Source organism: Parasteatoda tepidariorum, chromosome 10 (genome assembly GCF_982258835.1).
Source record: "Parasteatoda tepidariorum strain Cologne lab strain chromosome 10, Ptep-v5.0, whole genome shotgun sequence".
Taxonomy (NCBI): domain Eukaryota; kingdom Metazoa; phylum Arthropoda; class Arachnida; order Araneae; family Theridiidae; genus Parasteatoda; species Parasteatoda tepidariorum.
Window position 1 is genome coordinate 72,756,365 of NC_141764.1, and position 21,978 is coordinate 72,778,342.

Genomic DNA, 21,978 nt, shown 5'->3' on the forward strand with positions numbered 1-21,978 from the left:
TTAATTATAGATAGCTTCACAGCATGCTTGCGGAGTTTTCCGAATTCATTTGTTGCTTGTTTTATTGAACGTTAAACTGAAAGAACGCGTTATATTGTTCACACAACAGTTGGAAGACTTAAGACGAATTTTTATTCTCAACACCATTAGACGAATTATTCCTTTTATTATTATAGATTCTATACAACGAACGGAAATTCAGCTAGCATTTAATAATTATAAAAATCAAAGTAGCACCAGAAAACTAGTAAAATTAAAGTCACGACTTGTTCACCAATGATATTCAAATCAATTAATTCGAAACTAATTAGTTTTCAACACCAATCATTTTATTAGTAATGTTTATATTAACCAATTAAGTTCTTTATTTCATTGGGAGGGAATTCGCATTATATATACAATTCACAATTTTAGACTCAATACAAATCAGTGTTGTTTCATAAGTTCATAAGTCATTCTTTAAACTCGGATATTCCATTGCAGATGAAGTCTTAGAATAGAGGTGTTTCTTGGAAAATACTCCAGAGGAAACGTGGATTTTCGTTTATTTTTCTGATGAAATAAGCTAAACGACAATGAATATTAAAAGCTTGAGCATCATTTAATTTCTCCAGCAAGTTGTACTTCTTGTTGAAGAGGTAAGTTATTCTCTTCTGCTCAACGGCTCTGTCCAGTTTTTGAAGAGCCTAAAATGAAAACGGAATGATTCAAAATAATGCAAGTCTGCAATAATGAGCATTTAAGACACGTTTGAATTGAATAAGTTAAGACTCACGGTGCATCTAAGACACGCTCGGATTTAATGAGTATCTAAGACACGATTAAGATTTATGAGTATCTAAAGACACGATTGAGTTTAATGAGTATCTAAGACACGCTTGAATTTGATGAGTATTTAGGACACACTTTAATTGAATAAATTTTGAAGGCATGCTTCAATTGAATAAGTGCCTGAGGTACACTTGAACTGAATAAAATATAGAAGGCACGCTTGAATTTCATGAGTACCTAACACACACTCGAATTGAAGTATAGAATACACTTTTGAATTGAATTTGTATCTAAGATGCGTTTGAATTGAATAAATATCTAAGTTGCGCTTTATTTGAATAAGTATCGAAGACATGCTTGAATTGAATTAGTATCTAAACCACGCTTGAGTTGTTGAAAGTATAAGAAAGAATGATCCCAATCGATGTCAAGATGTTGGATTAGATGTTTAGTTTTTGGTTGACACTGTTTTTAGGTTGACAATAATGAAACAAGTAATGTATTATTTTAGATTTTATTATATAAAATTATGTATTATTATATTAATGTATTATTTAAGATTTATATTCCTGAATGATTGTTCAATTATCGATTTCATCAACAAGTCAGATACATAAATAAATATAAATCAAGCATTGCACTTTTTGTTCATAAAATCATTATAACTTTTATATTGTCCTATCGTCTCATTCGGTAAGAATAATTTAATTCTCACCTATTTTCCCTCTCCTAGGAAACCTGACAGGAAGGTCGTGCAACTTTTTACCAATTATTAAAAAGAGGGTACATAATTTTTCGCCTCCGAGTATTTTTTATTTCATTTCTTATTTTAAGTTAAAATCCTATGAGACCATTTATTTTATGCTTGTTTCTTTTTATCATATGAATGAGAAAGAAATTACGTTTTCCTTATATTATTATTATAATCATCATCATTAACACCCAAATGAATCAACTAAGTGGTCTCAATTGTTCTTTAAATAATTTTCAGTTGTTCTCTCCCCTCAAAGCATTGTTTTTATGCTCATAAATATAATTATTTAACTTCTTTTCTGCTGTATTTAGATTTTGTACCTTCGACGCAAATAGAACACCGGGCTCCTTTTTAAATATTTTTTTCTGACGCTCTAATTACAAACGAAAATATATTTTGGTATTTTTTTAGTATAAAAACTGTCTAATAGTTACTGAAAAAATATGATCTGCTAGATTATTGGAATTATATTTTTACTAAAATATAAGATCCAAAAAAAGTAGTTTGAATTTTTTTTTGTATTCATATTAAAAAATGCATCAATAATTGATTGATGTATCAATAATTGACTAGAGAAATTTCAATGATGAATAACTATTTCGTATTAGATATAGATAAGTGCAAATTAAAAAACTAATATTATATTAATTAATAAATCATATTAATGTATATAATTAATATAATATTTTTTGATACGTTTAAATTTGTTTGACAGAGAGCGGTGTTTGAAAGATTTTAATTTTAAAGCAGAAAAAGAAACCGATGCTTCATGCTGTATTTCATAACCATAAATTATGATATTAAAATACTAAATATAATTTCCGCTTATTTCAACTTAATGCGAAATAATTAAAAAAATACGAAAAATATCTTTAATAAAAATTTTGTACCAAAGGGAAAACATCACGTGCTTTGTTACAAAACAGATCTGAGACGAATCACACCCCGAAATCGACGCGAACTTAAAAGTTTTAAATAGTTTCTTAGCACTGTCACAAGATTTTTCGCTAACTTCAAAAAATAAATAAATTTGTTTTTGTTTTTTGCCTTTTAAATACTATTGTTTTCTATGTGGCCACTTAAAGATTAAGAAGTCAACGCGAATTCGATTTTCATTTGTCTGAATGCGTTGTGCTCTTTCGAATTTATGACATACCGCAGCATATTAATCCTTTTGACGTAGATTTTTCCTTAAACATATTCTTCATACTTTTCTCATTATTTTGATTCATTTTAAATCAAAATAAGTGAAAAATATTATATTTATCATTTTAATAAATTTTATGAAATACAGCACCGGACGCCGGTGTCTTTCTATGCTTTAAAGGTAAAATCATCCAACGCGCCTCACTTCCAAGAGATTTTTCAAATATTCACTCATTTGCTTCTAATTAGATCTGAAAGAAGCAGTTCATAATTGAAATAATTAATTTACAATCAATATTTGATTGACAAAATCAATTATTGATAAAATGAATTATTGATAAAATGAATTATTGATAAAATGAATTATTGATAAAATGAATACGAGTGAGAAAAAAAATTCAAACTATTTTGTTTAGAATTTTATATTTCAGAGCAAATAAAATTCCGAAAATCTAACAGATTATTTTTAATGACTATTAGATTGTTTTTCTTAATTAAAAAATATCAAAATGTATTTTCACTTGTAATTAGAGCATCAGATAAGAATGTATAAAAGTGACAACTGCTCCAAAACGTTAAGTAATAACGGTTATAAGTACACAGAATTGTGGATTCAGGGAGGTTTTTTTTGACGCACTATAGATAAAAAAAATATACATCTTTTTCAATATACAAGTATCATACAAATTATAAAAGGTATTAAAGTATTATAAAAGTTATATAAGAATAAATGTAAAGAATACATCAAGAAAGCGCTTATCCATTTTATCTTCCCTCCAGTAGTCTTCGTTATCGATTTCTAAAACCATCCACATAACGACAGTTTTCAAGTAATAAGAGGCCAAACATTTCCAGTCTTCTTTATCTCGCAGTAGCTAAAAATAAATCATAATACAACATATTAAAGCAACAGTATTTATAAAAGTCAAGAATACTATTTAGGCCGGGGTAGCCTGGTTGGTAGGGCACTGGATCCATGCCCAAGAGTTCGAGTGTTCGATCCCTCGAATTCTTGGAATTTTTTACGACGATTTTCTTGGAATTATTACGACACGAGGAGTCCTAAGGCTCCTCGTGTCGTAAATGGTGACTGATGCACATTAAATCTATCGAGTAGCTAAGTCCTCCATGCTCCCATACATATCAAAAGCTCTTGGGGTACTGATCCAGGAGTTTCCTTGTCTTTTGGATTAATTCAAAATTACAAGGCTATGGAGTTGAACATTAGTAGTCGTAAACCCAAAATTGGGTCGGCTGTTCAACGACGGATATAAAAAAAAGAATAGTGTTTAATACTCATTTGAAGACGGAAATATCCGGGCCGTGGTAGCCCAATGATTAGACAATCGGACTTAATTTGCTGAAGTCAGTGTAATGGCTGGCTAGCTTGGCTTGTCCAAGTGTCAGTAAAAACAACAGAAATTATCAAATCATTAAAAAGTTTAAAATGTTAAAAAAAAACTACTTTGTTATTAAATTTCTTTTTAGTCCTTAAATTCCAAAATAATGTTATACTTTGTATCAAATATAGAAAATATTTCTCGAAGTTATTAATTTCTATTTGTAAAACCATTTTGGGACTTGTAAAGTTAGATCTCATCATTCGGCTTCGATGAGAGAACCATATAAGATTTCTTTTGAAATTTTCCTCATAATTGTCTCTCTAACTGAGAATTAATAACCACTTATGAGTTGCCCATCTGTGGTTTGGAGCAAAACACCACGGATTTTATTTAGGCAATGAGATAGATTTATTTTTATTTTGCTTTTATCTAGAAGTAGTTTCATAAACCTTTCAATTATTGAACAAGGACCAGTATTAAGGGGTAGTTTGGCACTGTTTTCAGATAAGGAAAATATTGCCTACATTAACCTCAAGTTCTGCAGCGATACAATGTGCGTAACTGCAGCTCTTAAGAGGACGTTATACCAAGAGAGAAACTTTTCGTCGCAAATTCTCTTTCACCGTCATTACTACTTCAAAATTAAACAGAAAGAAAAAGTGAGTTGAGGCACACCTAAAGAAAGACACGAAGTTTCAATTTCTGAAATAATTTGTTTTTTAAATATCAAAATGCAAACAAATTATTGGATGAGAACTTCTTCTTTGCGTAATCCAAAAGTTGTATTCTCATAATTTTCGTTTCGATACTTTAAAAATTTCTTTTTTGTATTTGAAACTTCATGGTATACTTTAGGTTTGAACTAACTTTTTTTATACTTTAAATTTTAAACAACTTATGAAGGTGAAACTTCATAACCTTTCAATCTCTTCAGAGAATCAGCGACGAAAAGTTTCTCCTGTGGTATGGCGTCTTCTCTGCGATTCTTTGACTAATGCCAAGTTTAAGGAAAGGGGTCGAATTTGTTACCATTGAACCGGTAATTAAGATTATCAAACACATCTCATTTTTATTTTTTTGATCTGACATTTATTTATTGAGATACCTCCAATTAAAATGATTTTTACCCATTTTCGTTTAACGATTGCCGCGCCATCTATTAATTAAATAAAAACTGTAATCAAATTGAGGTATTTTTTTCTGAAAAAGCGATATCTGCAATAAAAAAAGAGGTTCTTACCTAAGATTTCGGGGCTCTTGGCATTCCCGGCAAAATTAAATTCCTAGTGCACTTTAGCATCCAAATAGAGTCTCGGTGCTGCCATCTAGTGTGGCAGAAACTAGACGTCCAAATTAACATGACTAATGGTATCTCACCCATTGTGGTGGTCTTGAAAGAGTGGATACCACCTCTGGAGAACGCACTAGGTCTGCTCATCGGCAAGAGCGATTGTGCAGCTCTTTGGAAATAATAAAAAAACCTAAGATTTCAAAGATACCTACGGGTATTGAGATAAGGGATATAGTTTGGTATAACTGAATGCCTCTTTTAAAAAATATCTCACGCGTCTTTTCTTTATATTTTTGATCCGGTGCTTGTTTTTAAAATATTTCACTGTAATAGACTAAGTTCGAAAAATAGGGTAAATCTAAAAAAAATCATTAAAATTGGAATTTAGTTTGATAAACTTTTATATAAGTATTACTATTATTAAACTTTTAAGTAATTAAAGAGAAAAAATTACCTTCAAGAGCTTGATAACAGGTTTTACACAACCTAGATCATGAATAATATCGTCTTCAGGTTCAGGAAAATGGGATCGCCACAAACGACTCGCTTCCCTTTCGTTTATCGGTCTCTGTCTACCGAAACTCGAATAAGGTTTCGGTACAAGAAATGCCTATAAACATCAATGACAACAATATTATTTGGATTTCTTTTGGTTTAATTTAACCATTAAAAAATTGTCCGAAATTCTTTCGATTTTATTCTAACTTAGCGGTTCGCAATTTTTTTTCTCCATCTATGGAATCTTAAAAAGACCACCCTCTTCAAATCGAACTCAACTGTCAAAGGGTAGGAGACGGACTGTCAAAGGGTAGGAGATTCTAAATATGATTTTAATAATTTTTATTTTATTTTCACAAATAAACTGGATATTTACTCTATTTGCTAATATCTATTTGGTAGCATTACTCTATTTGGTACGATTTTCCACGCCATGTCAGAATTAATTAAATTGCAGCGCATAAATACAATTCAAACTCCTTCACTTTCTCATACATTAATGAGTAGTACACATATTGCACATTTTTAATTTAACCATTGAGTCGACCTGGTGGCCGAGTTGTTAGCGTGCCTGACTGCGGAGCCGCTGGTCGCGGGTTCGAATCCTGCTCAGGGCATGGATGTTTCTTTCTCTCTGTGTTCTATGTCCTTTCTCCTTTGTATGTGAATGCGATCCGTCCTATAAACGGGTTTGTGGTTGTGTGACGTGGCCGACGCTGCTCCACCGCCGTGGCTTCGCCACAGGTTCCCACTGGGTAACGAGAAGAGAGTAGCAGTTTTAGCATTTCTGTGGCCAATGGGACAACCCCCAAGTGCCCGCCATTAAAAAAAATTTTTAACCATTGATTGTCTTATCATGTTAGTAAAAAAAAAAGAGAAATGTCTGAAACCCTTTTTCGTTTCTACAATATGCAAAAAAAAAAAAAAAAAAAAAAAAAACGCACACTGAATAACTTTTGATCTAATGATCGCATTTTTACGTTCTAGAACTCAATCTTAATGGCTCCAGGCGGTAATCACTAAAGTGCAGACTGTATTTTAGGTTACGAAATCGGACACAAAAACATACTTTTTCAGAAGACATACTTTTTCCCCCCAACAGATTTGAATTTCTGATCTCCCAAAATATAGGAGGTAGTGCAATTTGGGAAATGATCCCAATAGTTTGATCAGGAGGGCGCACCAAAGTTTGGACCCTTAAATGTTAATTTTACTTTTTACGTATTTCGCTATATCTCGAAAACTTTTAAAGCAAATAGAAATTTTTTTGCATACAATTATAAGTATGTGAAATTGGAATTTAGTTTGATAAACTTTTATATAAGTATTACTATTATTAAACTTTTAAGTAATTAAAGAGAAAAAATTACCTTCAAGAGCTTGATAACAGGTTTTACACAACCTAGATCATGAATAATATCGTAGATATTAAGATAATTCCATAGAAAAGATAATTCCATAGAAAAATAACTTTTAGTAAACATATACTATTTTTTCAAATTTTTTTTTCACTTTCATAACTAATTTAAAATTTTAAGTATAGAAAAAGTGAGTTTAGACGAAGTGATGAAGTTTCAAGAATTGAAACGAAATTTTTAATATATCAACAGGAAAATAATTAATGAGAAGATAACTAACAATTACGCAATGGCGAAGTTCTCTTCCAACAATTTGTTTGCATTTTAATATCTCTAAATTTTTTTCCAGCAAATTGAAACTTCATGGATTACGTTAAATTTGCCTAAACTCACTTTTTCACTTCCATAACTAATTTAAAATTTTAAGTATAGAAAAAGTGAGTTTAGACGAAGTGATGAAGTTTCAAGAATTGAAACGAAATTTTTAATATATCAACAGGAAAATAATTAATGAGAAGATAACTAACAATTACGCAATGGCGAAGTTCTCTTCCAACAATTTGTTTGCATTTTAATATCTCTAAATTTTTTTCCAGCAAATTGAAACTTCATGGATTACGTTAAATTTGCCTAAACTCACTTTTTCACTTCCATAACTAATTTAAAATTTTAAGTATAGAAAAAGTGAGTTTAGACGAAGTGATGAAGTTTCAAGAATTGAAACGAAATTTTTAATATATCAACAGGAAAATAATTAATGAGAAGATAACTAACAATTACGCAATGGCGAAGTTCTCTTCCAACAATTTGTTTGCATTTTAATATCTCTAAATTTTTTTCCAGCAAATTGAAACTTCATGGATTACGTTAAATTTGCCTAAACTCACTTTTTCACTTCCATAACTAATTTAAAATTTTAAGTATAGAAAAAGTGAGTTTAGACGAAGTGATGAAGTTTCAAGAATTGAAATGAAATTTTAAATATATCAACAGGAAAATAATTAATGAGAAGATAACTAACAATTACGCAATGGCGAAGTTCTCTTCCAACAATTTGTTTGCATTTTAATATCTCTAAATTTTTTTTCAGCAAATTGAAACTTCATGGATTACGTTAAATTTGCCTAAACTCACTTTTTCACTTCCATAACTAATTTAAAATTTTAAGTATAGAAAAAGTGAGTTTAGACGAAGTGATGAAGTTTCAAGAATTGAAATGAAATTTTAAATATATCAACAGGAAAATAATTAATGAGAAGATAACTAACAATTACGCAATGGCGAAGTTCTCTTCCAACAATTTGTTTGCATTTTAATATCTCTAAATTTTTTTTCAGCAAATTGAAACTTCATGGATTACGTTAAATTTGCCTAAACTCACTTTTTCACTTCCATAACTAATTTAAAATTTTAAGTATAGAAAAAGTGAGTTTAGACGAAGTGATGAAGTTTCAAGAATTGAAATGAAATTTTAAATATATCAACAGGAAAATAATTAATGAGAAGATAACTAACAATTACGCAATGGCGAAGTTCTCTTCCAACAATTTGTTTGCATTTTAATATCTCTAAATTTTTTTTCAGCAAATTGAAACTTCATGGATTACGTTAAATTTGCCTAAACTCACTTTTTCACTTCCATAACTAATTTAAAATTTTAAGTATAGAAAAAGTGAGTTTAGACGAAGTGATGAAGTTTCAAGAATTGAAATGAAATTTTAAATATATCAACAGGAAAATAATTAATGAGAAGATAACTAACAATTACGCAATGGCGAAGTTCTCTTCCAACAATTTGTTTGCATTTTAATATCTCTAAATTTTTTTTCAGCAAATTGAAACTTCATGGATTACGTTAAATTTGCCTAAACTCACTTTTTCACTTCCATAACTAATTTAAAATTTTAAATTAGTTACGGAAGTGAAAGAGAATTTGGACGAAAAGTTTCTCTCGTGGTATGGCGTCCTCTTAACTCTTCTATTAACTTGATAAGATTCAAAATTCATGATATCTAAAAATTATAATAATAATATTTTATTTAAATTGGATTTTTTATTCATATCACAATTTTTTTCTTTCTTTTAAATTAGTAATGGAGGTGAAAGAGAATTTTCCACGAAAAGATTCTCCCTGAGTATGGTGTCCTCTTAATATGTGAAGGATACTTACATCTAAATCGTTTCCGACTTCGGATTCCACCCTGCCATCAAGACTTGATCGAGGCAAGAAAAGGGTACACTCAACAACTGGAACTAGATCAATATCAATTATTGTGCCATCTCTTTTCAATAATATAATAGTCCTGGCGGGTCCTGCTTGTCTTGCACGCACCTTTTGAAACAATTGTAAGACATTTGAATTGATTTGCATTTCAAGAAGTTAATCATTATTAATCACTAGGGGGCTAAACCCCCTTTTCACTAACGCTCACCAATCCCGATGATTGCAATAATTGTTGTTTCTTGGCATAAAACAGTTGAAATTATTCAACTCATTCAACTTATATGTACTAAAAAAAGAACACTTGTGCCGCCACTTCCCAAGTCCAAATCTTTCCCTTATGATACTGTTAAGATCTATTAGTGGACATAAATCGTTTTTCTAAGTATAATCAATTTTTGAAATAACATTTAAAATTGAAAGTATATTGCTATAACAAATTTAGTGTGTTTACAACTGTAATTTAATATTTTTGCTTACCAAGCGGACGGATGTATTTTAAATACAATTTTTGCATTCATCACTTTGTGCGTGGAGCTGAAAGTAAAGTTCTAATTCATTAACGAATCTCTTTAACTGTAATTCATGATAGTACATTAAAGTAATTTGCAGTGGGCCGGGACAGCCTGGTTGGTAGGGTGCTGGGCCCATGTCCGAGAGTTCGTGAGTTCGAACCCCGCCGGCCGAAAACTCCTCGTGTAGTTGGTGACTGATGCACGTTAAAATTCTATCGAGTCGCAAAGTCCTCCATGTTCCCATAACAAATCAAAACCTCTGGGGGTACTGGATTGGAGATCAATCGCTCTCTGATTCAGGTCAAAATTACGATCTGTGGATGAATGAAAGGATGCATGCATGGATCCGCTTTTTAAACAGGTGTGACTTATGATGTGGCTGAAGTCGAATTCTTGGCCACAAATGGCGCCACTGAAAAAACAAGAGTCGCACATTCTGCCTTATTTTGCTCGGTTTCACCAAGCAGGCTTGCCCGTGTGGAAAGTGGCATTAGAACCAACCAACCAGTAGTTTGCACAAAGAAAAACCCGAATTAACCAGACACCGAATTAAATAACTTTTATCCTAAAATGTAACTTAAAATTACGTTATTCTTATAAATTTAATAGGGTAGACTATATTTGAGAGAGCTCCTTGATTCTCGCCAAGTTGTGATAGCGGTTGATCGCCAAGCTGGGCGATGTTGAAACCCAATCGTGATTCTGATTGGTTTAGATTTTAGCGCTATTTTTAAATGTTTAACGGTATATGTAATTTCAGAGGTCCGTTAGTTCTACGTTGGATACCGGCCGGAAGGTTACTTTTGCTTCTGGTCAATAAGATCGGAGGTATGTGGGCAGTCATAAAAAGGGACTTTAGAAAAGAATGTCACCGCCAATCCTGTACGACACACGCCATTTTCGATTCGTATTTCGCCGAATTTTTATGTGGCGATAGAGATACACAGATTCTATTCATAATAAATTTAGACAGAATCCAACTGCTATTAGAAAATTCTTTACATCTAAATCTGAGGATATTCAAGCCTAATGAAGAAGTGAGTTGTTTTTTTCCTTTTCTTTCTGCGCTTACTTCATTAATTTTTGTTTCGATTCAAAATGCATTTTATTTATTGGGTTTATTAATTTTGCTTAGATTGGGTTCATTGCAATTTTATAAAGATTTGGCCGATGTTTTGTTGAAATTTTCCAATGTTTCATTGAAATATCATTATGCTTTGATCGCTATTACTGTTACCCCGGTGTTCCGAGCAAACAGGAATGGCGCCAAACATAAGTCGCCAAATTCGCCAAGGGGCTTATGTTGATGCCAACGAAACTAATATGAAAATTAATGTGGGAAAACTGGATTCTACCATGTGATTTTCTAGGCAATAAAAATGAACCGACAACAATGGAAAACTGTGTTAGATCGTTATGTTTTTACGTTATAGAGAGATAAATAGTTTAGAATATTACATTCAAACCAGTTTTACTTCGTTATTTTATAGCTAAATGTTGGAAACAAGTTTTAAACTTGCCTGTGTACACGATCTTGGAGGAACGTATGTTCTCAGTGCTTTGTCAACAACACTTTGAAGCCACTGTCGTACTTTTTGGGGAATTAAATATCCATCATCAAAGAAAGTTTTGGCAAGTTTAGGATATCTCTCGAAGGCAATCGAATTGTGTTTCAAGTAGTATTTAACATAGCTTGGTGCTTGTGGCTGATGTACAATCTGAAAGATAATGAATCTGCTTCAGTAGAATGGAATAAGATATACTATAATTTCACAAATATAGAAATTCAACAAATACAGAATACCATCAAAAGATGACGCAATAAGCCTGGTTAAAAATGTTTCTAACAGAGAAATTTCATCCTTATAATTATTACTTAAAAGTTCTTGTAAAAATATTTTTAAAAAAACGATGTTGAAAATAGCATTTTCTTTTTCATTTTAAAAGACTTAAATCACTAAAAATCTGATAAATCTAGAATAATCAAAAATCATAATAATAAATAAGCAGAAAGGGGAGATGTAATGGAGCTTTTCCTAAATAGTAAAATTAACACTTTAATGAAAGACAACAAAAGTGACGTACACTCCAGTATAATTACCATGAGCTGAGAGATAGCGAACATGTGCTACCAGAAACTTTAAGAAAATTATGTAGAATTCAGGAGTGTACATAAAGATAGGTGCACCCTCCGAGTATGCCCCATCTTAGATTTACCCCAAAAAAATTTGAATTATAATATGGAACAAAAACATAATAGTGAAGAGATATTCTATTATTCATTTTTATTTTATACAACGGAGGTACGGTTGCTCAGGGGACAGAGCATTCGCCTCCCAATGAGGTGATCCAGGATTGAATTATGGATTTGAAACTCCTTGCCATCATGCTAATCATGAGTCGTGGTTTTCCTCTCCGTGTAGCGCAAATGCGGGCTAGTTCTATTAAAAAGTCCTCCACGAAAGCTGGATACAGGAGTTTCCTTGTCTTCTGGGTTGGATTCAAAATTACAACGCTATGGAATTGAAAATTAGTAGTCGTAAACTCAGAAATGGGCAGGCTGTTCAACGCCAATTAAAGTCCATAAAAAAGAGAAATTCCGGAAACTTGTGAAGTTCCTGCATAAAAATAATGCTAATGAATAATTTGATGTAATATTCCCATATTGAAAAAAATGCGGCTATTGACAGAGATCCTCCAATTGATAAAGAAGTTAAAACTACATAAACTTAGGAGTTAAAAGTTTTTTCCCATGTTAAGCAAACACTTAGTGTATATACAGACCATAAAGTGAACGTTTCAGTTTTTCGCTAAGAATTAAAATTTACAGTTAGACTAAAGAGATGTGCAAGCTGAATCTACCAACGCCATTAACTTCAATCCTATTAATTAACTGGCTGTCAATAGCAGCGTCACGTTTTTGGTGAGACGTTGTAAGTAGGCGAAGAAGAAAAAAACGTTCTGTTGACGTTTGCATCTAAAAAAACACAGAATATTGATGTAAGTAAACAACTTAGTCCCGTTGTTTGAACAGCATCAATTATGGGGAATTTTCGAATGGAGAAATTAAGCGACCGAACCAAATAGTAGATACAATTGTTGATAGGTTTGAGCATAACGATATTATGCATGCATATTTTATTTAAAACTTACTTCGAATTGTGAATCCTTGACAGGCAGCCTGAAAACCATATTGATATCGAATTCATCAGGCGTGGAAACTCGAAGATCCGAGTAAAAGCTGCCAAAGTAACGACACTCGCTGAATAAAAGGTCAAACAACTCATCAACTTCCTTTAACTTATATATGAAAGTTCTCAAGAACTCCTGGAGAATTGCATTGTTTTCTCTGATGAGATCCTCGTCTAGCTTGATGTTTTTTAAAATTTCTTTCAAAATAGAAACGCCAGGGTTTCTGAACCTTTGAGCTTCAATAACCCAGTCATTTTGCTGTTGAGGAGGGCTGAATTCTTCCTGAAATTTAAAATAAAAATATTATACTCTTTAGGAAAAGAATTGTCGTCTCAAGGATTTCTTCACTCTTCCCTTCGTTACCATGGTATAAGCTGATCTTGTTTTTTTCCCACGACAATCTTTCTTCTTACTAAAACGTACTGCCAAGAAAAGAAAAGCACAATTTTCCGTAACCATGGTAACGGAAAAGCGTGAAGAACTTAATATAATAAAATTTTATTACATTAAATTACATTTTCTGAAATCTCTGTATGTAATATAACTTTGAAACAATGTGTTAAAAGATAGGCTTGATAAGATATCGATATTAATAAGCTAAACAGGTTATAATGCATGATTAAGTCGGTAAAGAAATTAAATCACTTTTCTAATCAACTCTTTCGATCAGGGTGTTACAAAAGTAATGATCAACATCATAATTGAAAGTTGTAATTTAATCTACCAATTCAAACAAATTTTACTATGGTTGGAAAGCAAAGATAAAATTGTCATGAAAACGTCTGCTGAGAGAAAAGAAAGATTATATTACAATAAAATAAAAAAGGATAAATAATATTTATTAACTAAAACTTAACAACAAATGATCAAATACGCGGCCCCCATCTTCAATACAGGCATCACATCGGCGACAAAGTGAATCATTCAGGCGAAGGAAAATTTCCAGAATTCAAGAAAATTCCTAGAAATTTCAAGACCATACATGATCACACGATTTTCCCTTCATGGCCCACGTTTTCAAAAACGAAACGAGAATTATCGACTCTAGCAGTCCAAAAACACGCGGGCGTGATCGCAATATGGTGCTCTCGTATTGCATGTCGTATGAGCACGTATACAAACTCTTTTGAATACGTATATTCTCGCGGAAACTCTGTTTGAATTTTGTTAAATAAAATTATATGTTATCAGAAAATTCATACGTTATAATTTAAAAAATTAATGGTTATAAAAATGAATTTTTTTATGCAATTATCATTGGATAAATGAATTTTATAACTGTGTGCTAATATTTTTAAAATTGTCTAAATATTTCCAGAGGTATGGCATTATACGCGGATAGTGAAGTTTGTTTTAGGTGGCTCAAAGTTTTGACTGCTGATGGGATCCTATTTTTTTAATTGCGGCTATTCCCCCTGCAATCTTTTAAAAGTTTGAAATTCAATTTTGTCGGGAAAAAAAAGTATGTTTATCCTTCAAAAATATTACAATTTTTTGTTTGATTTCGTAACTTTAAAATTTTTCATATTAATAATTGGTATATTTAAGATACGCCCCGCAAAGAATCGAGATTGCATGCTAGTAAGCAAAAATTCGATCATAAGATTAAATGTTATTCAAAGAGTCGGCTTATTTTACGACTCTTTTGATTGACTCCTTTCATAGTAAACATTCCAATTCATAAACTAGCAAAAAAATGATATAATTTCTTACCTCATTTTTTTCTTCACTCCAAAACGACCCCATTACAAATATTGTTGTATTTCAGCCCAAAATCTACAAGTCAAAGTTTGGATTGTTATAGCACAATTCAGAATTAATAATTAATTAAGAATAAGAATGTATGAAAAAATAGAATTAATGATAATGGTCGCCAAGCATCGCCACGTCGGCAAAAATGCAACAAAACCGAGTTTTTCATAAGAAATATATACATATGGCGTTATTTTCTCTCTTGAATTACATTAGAATTACGCGACTTTCTAGTAAATTTTCTAATTTAACTGTTTATTTAGAGTCCGTTTTTGATATTTAGTCTCATAACAAAAGAATATTTACAAAATTATACTCATATTTGTAAATTTGCAACAGTAACAATATGATGTGTTTTTTTTTCCAAATATGTTCACTTGACCTATTGTGAAAGTTATTTTAAAATACCAACTTTTTAAACAAACAATTTTTTGCTTCTAAATACAATATTTCATCATCTTTGATTGTATTTTTCTTCACTCATCAAGATAGTCTGTAAGTTATAATAATCATCATCTATCAATTATCCTCTATCATCATCATCATCTATAATCATCATCTATCGCTAGTATATGTAGTTTTTCTAGCAAGAGAATTCATACATGAATGCCTTGACAATTTTCCCAAATTGTTGAGTATTTTATTCCTGATTTTCGGCAACTGATTTTCGTTTGTATTATATTATGTGTTATTTTTTCACCTCGAGATCTTTACTTAATAAGCTCACGCTAAAGTGAGAAACAGCAAGTTTAAAAAGAAAAAAAAATTGGAGTGTGGGAGAGATTAGATGTTGTCAGATATAAATCCTAACATTTATATTGAAATTTTTAAAAATAAAAAAATAGAAAAACTTAATACAATAGAGATAAAAACCCTCCCTATTTGAACTGTCTAAAGTCCCATTAACAAGTAAAATTACTTCTGACATATTTCTTTTTATCAAGAAACACAGTATATATTCTTTAAATAATTTTTCATCTAGTACGGAGGATTATTTTTAAATCCAGGTAATTGTTCACTGTGTTACGATTGACACAATGACAAAATGTTCTTATTATACTGAGCACAGGGGTTCGTTTCGACTGGAGATTAATAAAATAGCAATTAAGGCTCCAAAAATTTATTAGAAGAATCTTCCAGTGTACACAGTTCAAATAACAGTGTAGTCACAGGCTTTACAACCTCAGGCGGTTCGATAAATCACTAAAGAAAATTACAATGTAATAAATTATATAAATATTCATAACAAATATTTTTTTAAGTATTTTTTATAAGGTCGAAGATTTATTTTCTTGTTTCAACCTATATAAATAAGGTTCAACCAATCATGGTCGTGCAACCAATCCGGTTTGAGCTTTTTAAAAAGATGGCAAAACTTGCGTAAATCTTAAAATTTTAGTCTGCAGATCTCAACCGCTTTTTTTTTTTTTAAATTTTGTTGAATCCGGTGCAATTGGCATCTCTGTATATATTAAAAGCTGCAAACATGTATTAAAAAAAGACATAATGTTTAAATTTAATTTGAATTTCTCAAAATAATATTTAAAAAACGGAACATATCACGATACCGTAAAAGCCTGTAATGATTTTTTATTACTTGTTCTATGACGTGTTTTGTCATTATAGCTTTAATTTTGATTAGAAATAAGTTTAGAGACTGTTTAAAAGTAAATAGCTCTGTTCAAGAAAAGGAACAGATGCTTACATTAAGCACGATAAAGAAATTAGAGGAAAAAATATTTGAAAAAGGATTTGTAAATGAATTAAGGTTTTTCTAATATTATCGACCAAAATGTCAAATAAATAATAATGATTGGCATAATAAATTCATCGAGTAAAAAAAATGCTTACGAGATAAACACATAAAACCTACCTTTTGTGGGCCACACAAAATAATTTTTAAGCTTTCTCCTTTCTTTACTATCAACTTAATGTTTCGTTTTTAGAAAACGATAAATTTTATCTTAGAGACACATAAGATATGATAATTCAAATGCGTTAAAGTAGAATTGCAAACGTAGGTTTCTATTGTTTAAATTTCAATGAAGAAAAGAAATCTTTATTAATCTCTTATGGAAATATTATCAGGCTCCATTTTAAATATATCAGTTTTTCTTTTTCAAAAATAAAATTTTATAAAATTATGATAATACTATCATAATTTATTTAAATTTATTTTTGAAGCAAAACAAGTTGATTATAATCATCAGCAAATTTATAAATTAAAATTTAATTGTTTCCAAATTTTTGACTTATTTAAATGCATAAGAACTGATCTAAAACTTTTCTAAATAAATAAATTTTTAAAAAAAAGTGATGAAATTATTATAATAGTATTATAATTTATTTAAAATAGTTAAAATAAACTAAAACACAATCATCAGCAACTTTAGAAATAAAAATTTTAATGTTTCAAAATTTTCGACTTATCTAAATGCATAAAAGCTTATCTAAAAGTATTTCTAAATAAATAAGTTTAAAAAAAAAATAATGACATGTGATAATAAAACAATAATACTGGAATGAACCTTAAATAAATCAAAAGATTATATAATGGAAAAATCATAAAATTAAATAGAATATCATAAAAATTTATAGAAACTAATATAATGTGAGAAAATGGAAATAATGACAACTTAGCACAACAAATAAGTTTTCAAAATCTTACCGGACATTTACTTTTATTTCCTTGATTGATTTAACAGAGCATGACTTGTAGATAGCATTGAAATATTTTTAATTGAATTATAAATGAGTATAGTATTATACCAATATATTATAGCGAATAATATTTCAATGGCCATATTGCCAAAACATAAAATATTACTCGTCTACCAAAATAGCGAATAAAATCTAAACTGAAACTGAAAAAGGGAAGAAAAAAAATAACAAAACAAAATCTTTCTTGATTAACAGTACCAGTGGCGTCATCTGTTATTAAAAGTATGAAAAAAAGTCAAAGCAAATACTATTACAATATATTTAAAAAAAGTTTTGTAGCAAAATGAATTAAACATAATCATCAGCGAATTTATAAATTAAAAATTAGTTGTTTCAAAATTTTCAACTTATCCAAAAGCATAAAAACTTATCTAAACCCATTCTAAATGAATCAGTTTTTTTAATGAAATGTGATTATATTACAAAAATACTATTACAATATATTTAAAATAGTTTTTGAAGGAAAATGAATTAAACATAATCATCAGCGTTTTAATAAATTACAAATTAGTTGTTTCAAAATTTTGAACTTATCTAAAAGCATAAAAACAATGCTATTCTAAGTAAGCGAGTTTTTAAAAAACTAAATGAATAAAAGGTGATAACATTATTAAAATATTATTATAATATACATAACATTATTTTTGAAGCGAAATAAATTGAACCTAATCAATCATCAGCAAATTTATAAATTAAAAACTAGTGGTTTTAAAATTTTACTAATCTAAAAGCATGCATTGAGAAATAAATAAATTAAAAACAGTGAACTTTGGAATAAAAGAAAAATACAATCATTAAGAAAATAATATAAATACTTGAACTTCTGTTCTGATCTTCGTGATTCGGAGATTCATAATTGAAATGCATATTAAATAGGGTTTAATTATTTTAACTACAAAATTAAACGCTATATTGCGTTCTACAAATGTAAAAATATGTCTTTTTATTTTGTTAAAATTTATTTTGAACTCCAGGAATTTATCTTACATTCTGTGATAAAAAATTAAGAAGGTTACTAAATGTTAAATAAATTTTTCTTAAATTTATAATTAAAATATATAAATTTATAATTAAAAAATATTAAGTTAAAATAAAAAATTAAAAGCATATTTTTAAGTAACAGTTTTTTAAACGCGTGCAAAAAGAGGTCACTCTTTAAATTAGAAAAATATCAAAGAATATTACTATTAATAAAAAATATTAGAAAAATATTACTTTTGGCATAATTCACTTTACTTGAAAGAAGGGAAAAAAAGAAATAACCGCAAACACTTAAAAAAAGTTCTACTGTATGTTATATATACTGTTCTTTTGTTAAAAAAAAAAGAAATTATTATTAAAATTATTTATTTTTTTATAAAGTTCCATGATTCCGCTTATTTGAGCTTTCCGTTTATTCACTTATTTTCTGTATATAAATACAGCTGTGATAAAGTTATAATACACAATAATACAATAATGTAATTTGTAAATATGATTTTAATTTTAACTAATAGTTATTGGTTCATATTGAAGATCTAATAGATATACAGGGGTTCAAGTCCCAGCGTTGACACCGCAATATCTCCCCCATTCAACACATGAAGAATTTTTAGTGTCCTGCACTCTCCGATTTGTGACTCTGGACTATTAGAATACGATACTCTCACAGATGGAAGCACCATAAAGCGGAATAACACAAAAAGTCTAGTATTTCTCATTTAAAAAACCAAACCAACTACATTCTACAGTTCATTCACAACTCAACTATAACCTAACGAAAAGCCTAGATCCAATGCCCGGTTAAATTTCGTTTTTACGTAAAAATCGTTGGTAAAATAATTAAATTTCGTTGGTAAAATATGGTTTGTTACCCCTAGACCAAACTAGGAATTTAAGGACCCAGTCAAGCACTATGGTAAGGGCCCCGTAAAACAGAATAATTTTCAATTTTACCATAACTTTAGTAAACTAACTATTCGTTTATTATTCTGTAGCTTGATTTACATTATTTATTAAAACTTTTCTGCGAGCTAAATATAATATTTTAATTTTAAACACATTTTTAATAGACCTAGTAAATGTTCCATTTCAGATTTGTAGAATTTATTAAATTTAAATTATGGGATTATCTTTGTTATTCCATAATATTTTTATCCTTAAAATAGTAACAAGGTCACTTTTTTTCTTAAAAAAAAATAATGTTTAAGGACCGAAAAAAGAGGTCAATTTGCAGACTAAGTGATCAATTTCTCTTTTATCCAATTTGTTTTGCTTCCTTCAAAAATAAAATAAAACATTTTAAATTTTGTATTTCTTTTCAGTTCTAGTTTTTTTCCTCATTCCATTAACTTTTTAATTATCACAGTTTTTTTAGTATATGGTCGTAACTAGAAAATTACACAAAAAAAAAAAAAAAAAAAAATCAAGGGTGAAACTTTTAAATCTTATTTCATCTATAGATTGTTATGTATTCAGTTATTACATTACTCATATTTTTCAATTCGTCAAATAAAAGTTAATGTTGTGACAATACCAAATTTAATAACTTATTTAATAATAAAATATTTTCAGAAAGTTTTTCCAAAAAGCACACTTTTCTAATTCAATTTTTAATAAGGACAGTTTCTACATAAAGAAGCAAATACGTTATTAAACGTAATTCAAATAATAATAAATAAATAAACAAATAAAAGATATATACTTACTTATTGACTATGTCACTAATCATTTTTCAAGCGGCAGTATCTCAGAAACCATTTTATTTACTAGCAGATGAGTGCGAAAGCCACAACAAATATTAAAATGAAAAACAGCGTTGCTATGTCATTTAAAAACTAAACAAATCACTTCAAATAAAAAACCTATTTAGAATAATACATGTTTTATTGCTCATAAGCAGGATCAGGTTGTTGTTTACATAATTCCGCAATACATTCGAAATTAAATGATTAAATAGAAAACTTATTGCCGACATAAGAGAACAGGTAAATTGATATCACACAAGATATAAACAAGGAACTATGATCGACTATTTTGGGAACAGAGATTTAGGTCAATCACAGATAAATAAAACTGTGTTCATATAAAGACCTTGATTGAATGATGGTCCAACTATTTTTTTTGTTTTGTTCCTTTTGAAGACGATCCTCCCTTACTTTATTTTGTTTTAGTCGAAATAATCCAAAGGCTGTACTGTTTCAAAAATAAAATAGGAAAATCTCGTAAAAGCATGCTACTACTACATTATTTTACTAAGTAAGTTTTAACCACTACTCCAAAAAAAGCCTTCATTTATTTTAAAATTCAATTATAATTCACAAATATTGAATCATTATTAATAAGGTAACAAATAATTATTTAAAATGAACCAACTTATATTTCAGATTTATGACTTTATGATTTTTTGCAAGCGTTTCTCCGTTCATGCATTTAGTTTTTATGATAACGCAAAAATAGCATTAAGAAGTTCGAATCATCAGTTAAAACTCTTCCAGTTATATTATTGAGACCATTAGCTACCATCCCTCAGATATTTCGAGAAGTGAAAATGCGAATCCGTTTAAAAAAATTTTTAAAAATACAGAAGAAGTACGTTTTTGTGTCGGATTTTATAAAGTTAAATTAGCATTCGCTTTAGCTAATTGGCATATTTTAACTATTGAAATATTATGGTAGTACCAAATGAGGGAGGGGTTTGTGCTTTGCTTATTTTTGCTGATAAAGGGGAGGTCGAGTTCATAAATATTCTTATGTAATATTTGAACAGCCCTTTAACAGGCATCTCAAACCATAAGAGTAATAAAGAAGAGCAATTATTTTTGAGTGAAATTATCATTGGGTAAAAGAGTCCTACAGAAAATGAAAATCACTATTTTCAAATTGCACCTATAACTTCCTTTTATTTAATTGATAAAAATCTGGATCCATAAAAAAAGGAAGAAGTGAGTTTTTTTTATAAATTTTATAACTTAAATTATCATATGAACTAGTTTTATGGTGAATTGCAGGCGGACTCCTCGATTGCAGAGGAGTACGTTACATAGACTCATCAATTGCACTGGAATACCTAAGGCAGACTCCTCAATTGCACGGGAGTACGTTAGGCGAACTCCTCAACTACACTGGAGTACCTTAGACGGACCCGCATGCCGAACACTCCCAACGTAATAAATGGTGACTGATGCACGTTAAATTTGTCGAGTCACACAGTCCTCCATGTTCCCATAACAAATCAAACCTCTGGGTGTACTGATCCAGGAGTTTTCTTGTCTTCTGGATTGGTTCAAAATTACAAAGCTACAGAGTTGAACATTAGTAGTCGTAAACCCAAAATTGGGTCGGCTGCTCAACGACGGTTATAAAAAAATACATATACTTTAGGCGAACTCCGCAATTGAACTGAAATGACTCCTCAATTGCACGGGAGTACGTTAG

The 21,978-nt window shown here is 29.8% G+C and overlaps 1 protein-coding gene across 4 annotated transcripts; it reads right to left on the bottom strand.

Moving 5' to 3' along the window:
* Nucleotides 1-307: 307 nt before the first annotated feature.
* LOC122272286 (cyclic GMP-AMP synthase-like receptor) lies at nucleotides 308-20,567 on the bottom strand. 4 transcript variants are annotated; one of them, XM_087152996.1, is made up of 8 exons: nucleotides 20,250-20,567; nucleotides 14,803-14,865; nucleotides 13,051-13,371; nucleotides 11,418-11,615; nucleotides 9,332-9,493; nucleotides 5,760-5,915; nucleotides 3,415-3,546; nucleotides 308-686 (listed from the first exon to the last, which is right to left on the bottom strand). In XM_087152996.1, exons 2-8 carry the CDS (start codon nucleotides 14,833-14,835, stop codon nucleotides 492-494), a joined length of 1,197 nt encoding a protein of 398 aa, XP_087009122.1. In that variant the 5' UTR covers nucleotides 14,836-14,865; nucleotides 20,250-20,567; the 3' UTR covers nucleotides 308-491. The 4 variants fall into 4 exon arrangements, with proteins under 4 accessions (XP_087009122.1, XP_087009123.1, XP_087009121.1 ...); XM_087152997.1 differs by lacking the exon at nucleotides 20,250-20,567 and adding an exon at nucleotides 17,521-17,706; XM_087152995.1 differs by lacking the exon at nucleotides 20,250-20,567 and adding an exon at nucleotides 17,510-17,705.
* Between the last annotated feature and the right edge of the window lie 1,411 nt (nucleotides 20,568-21,978).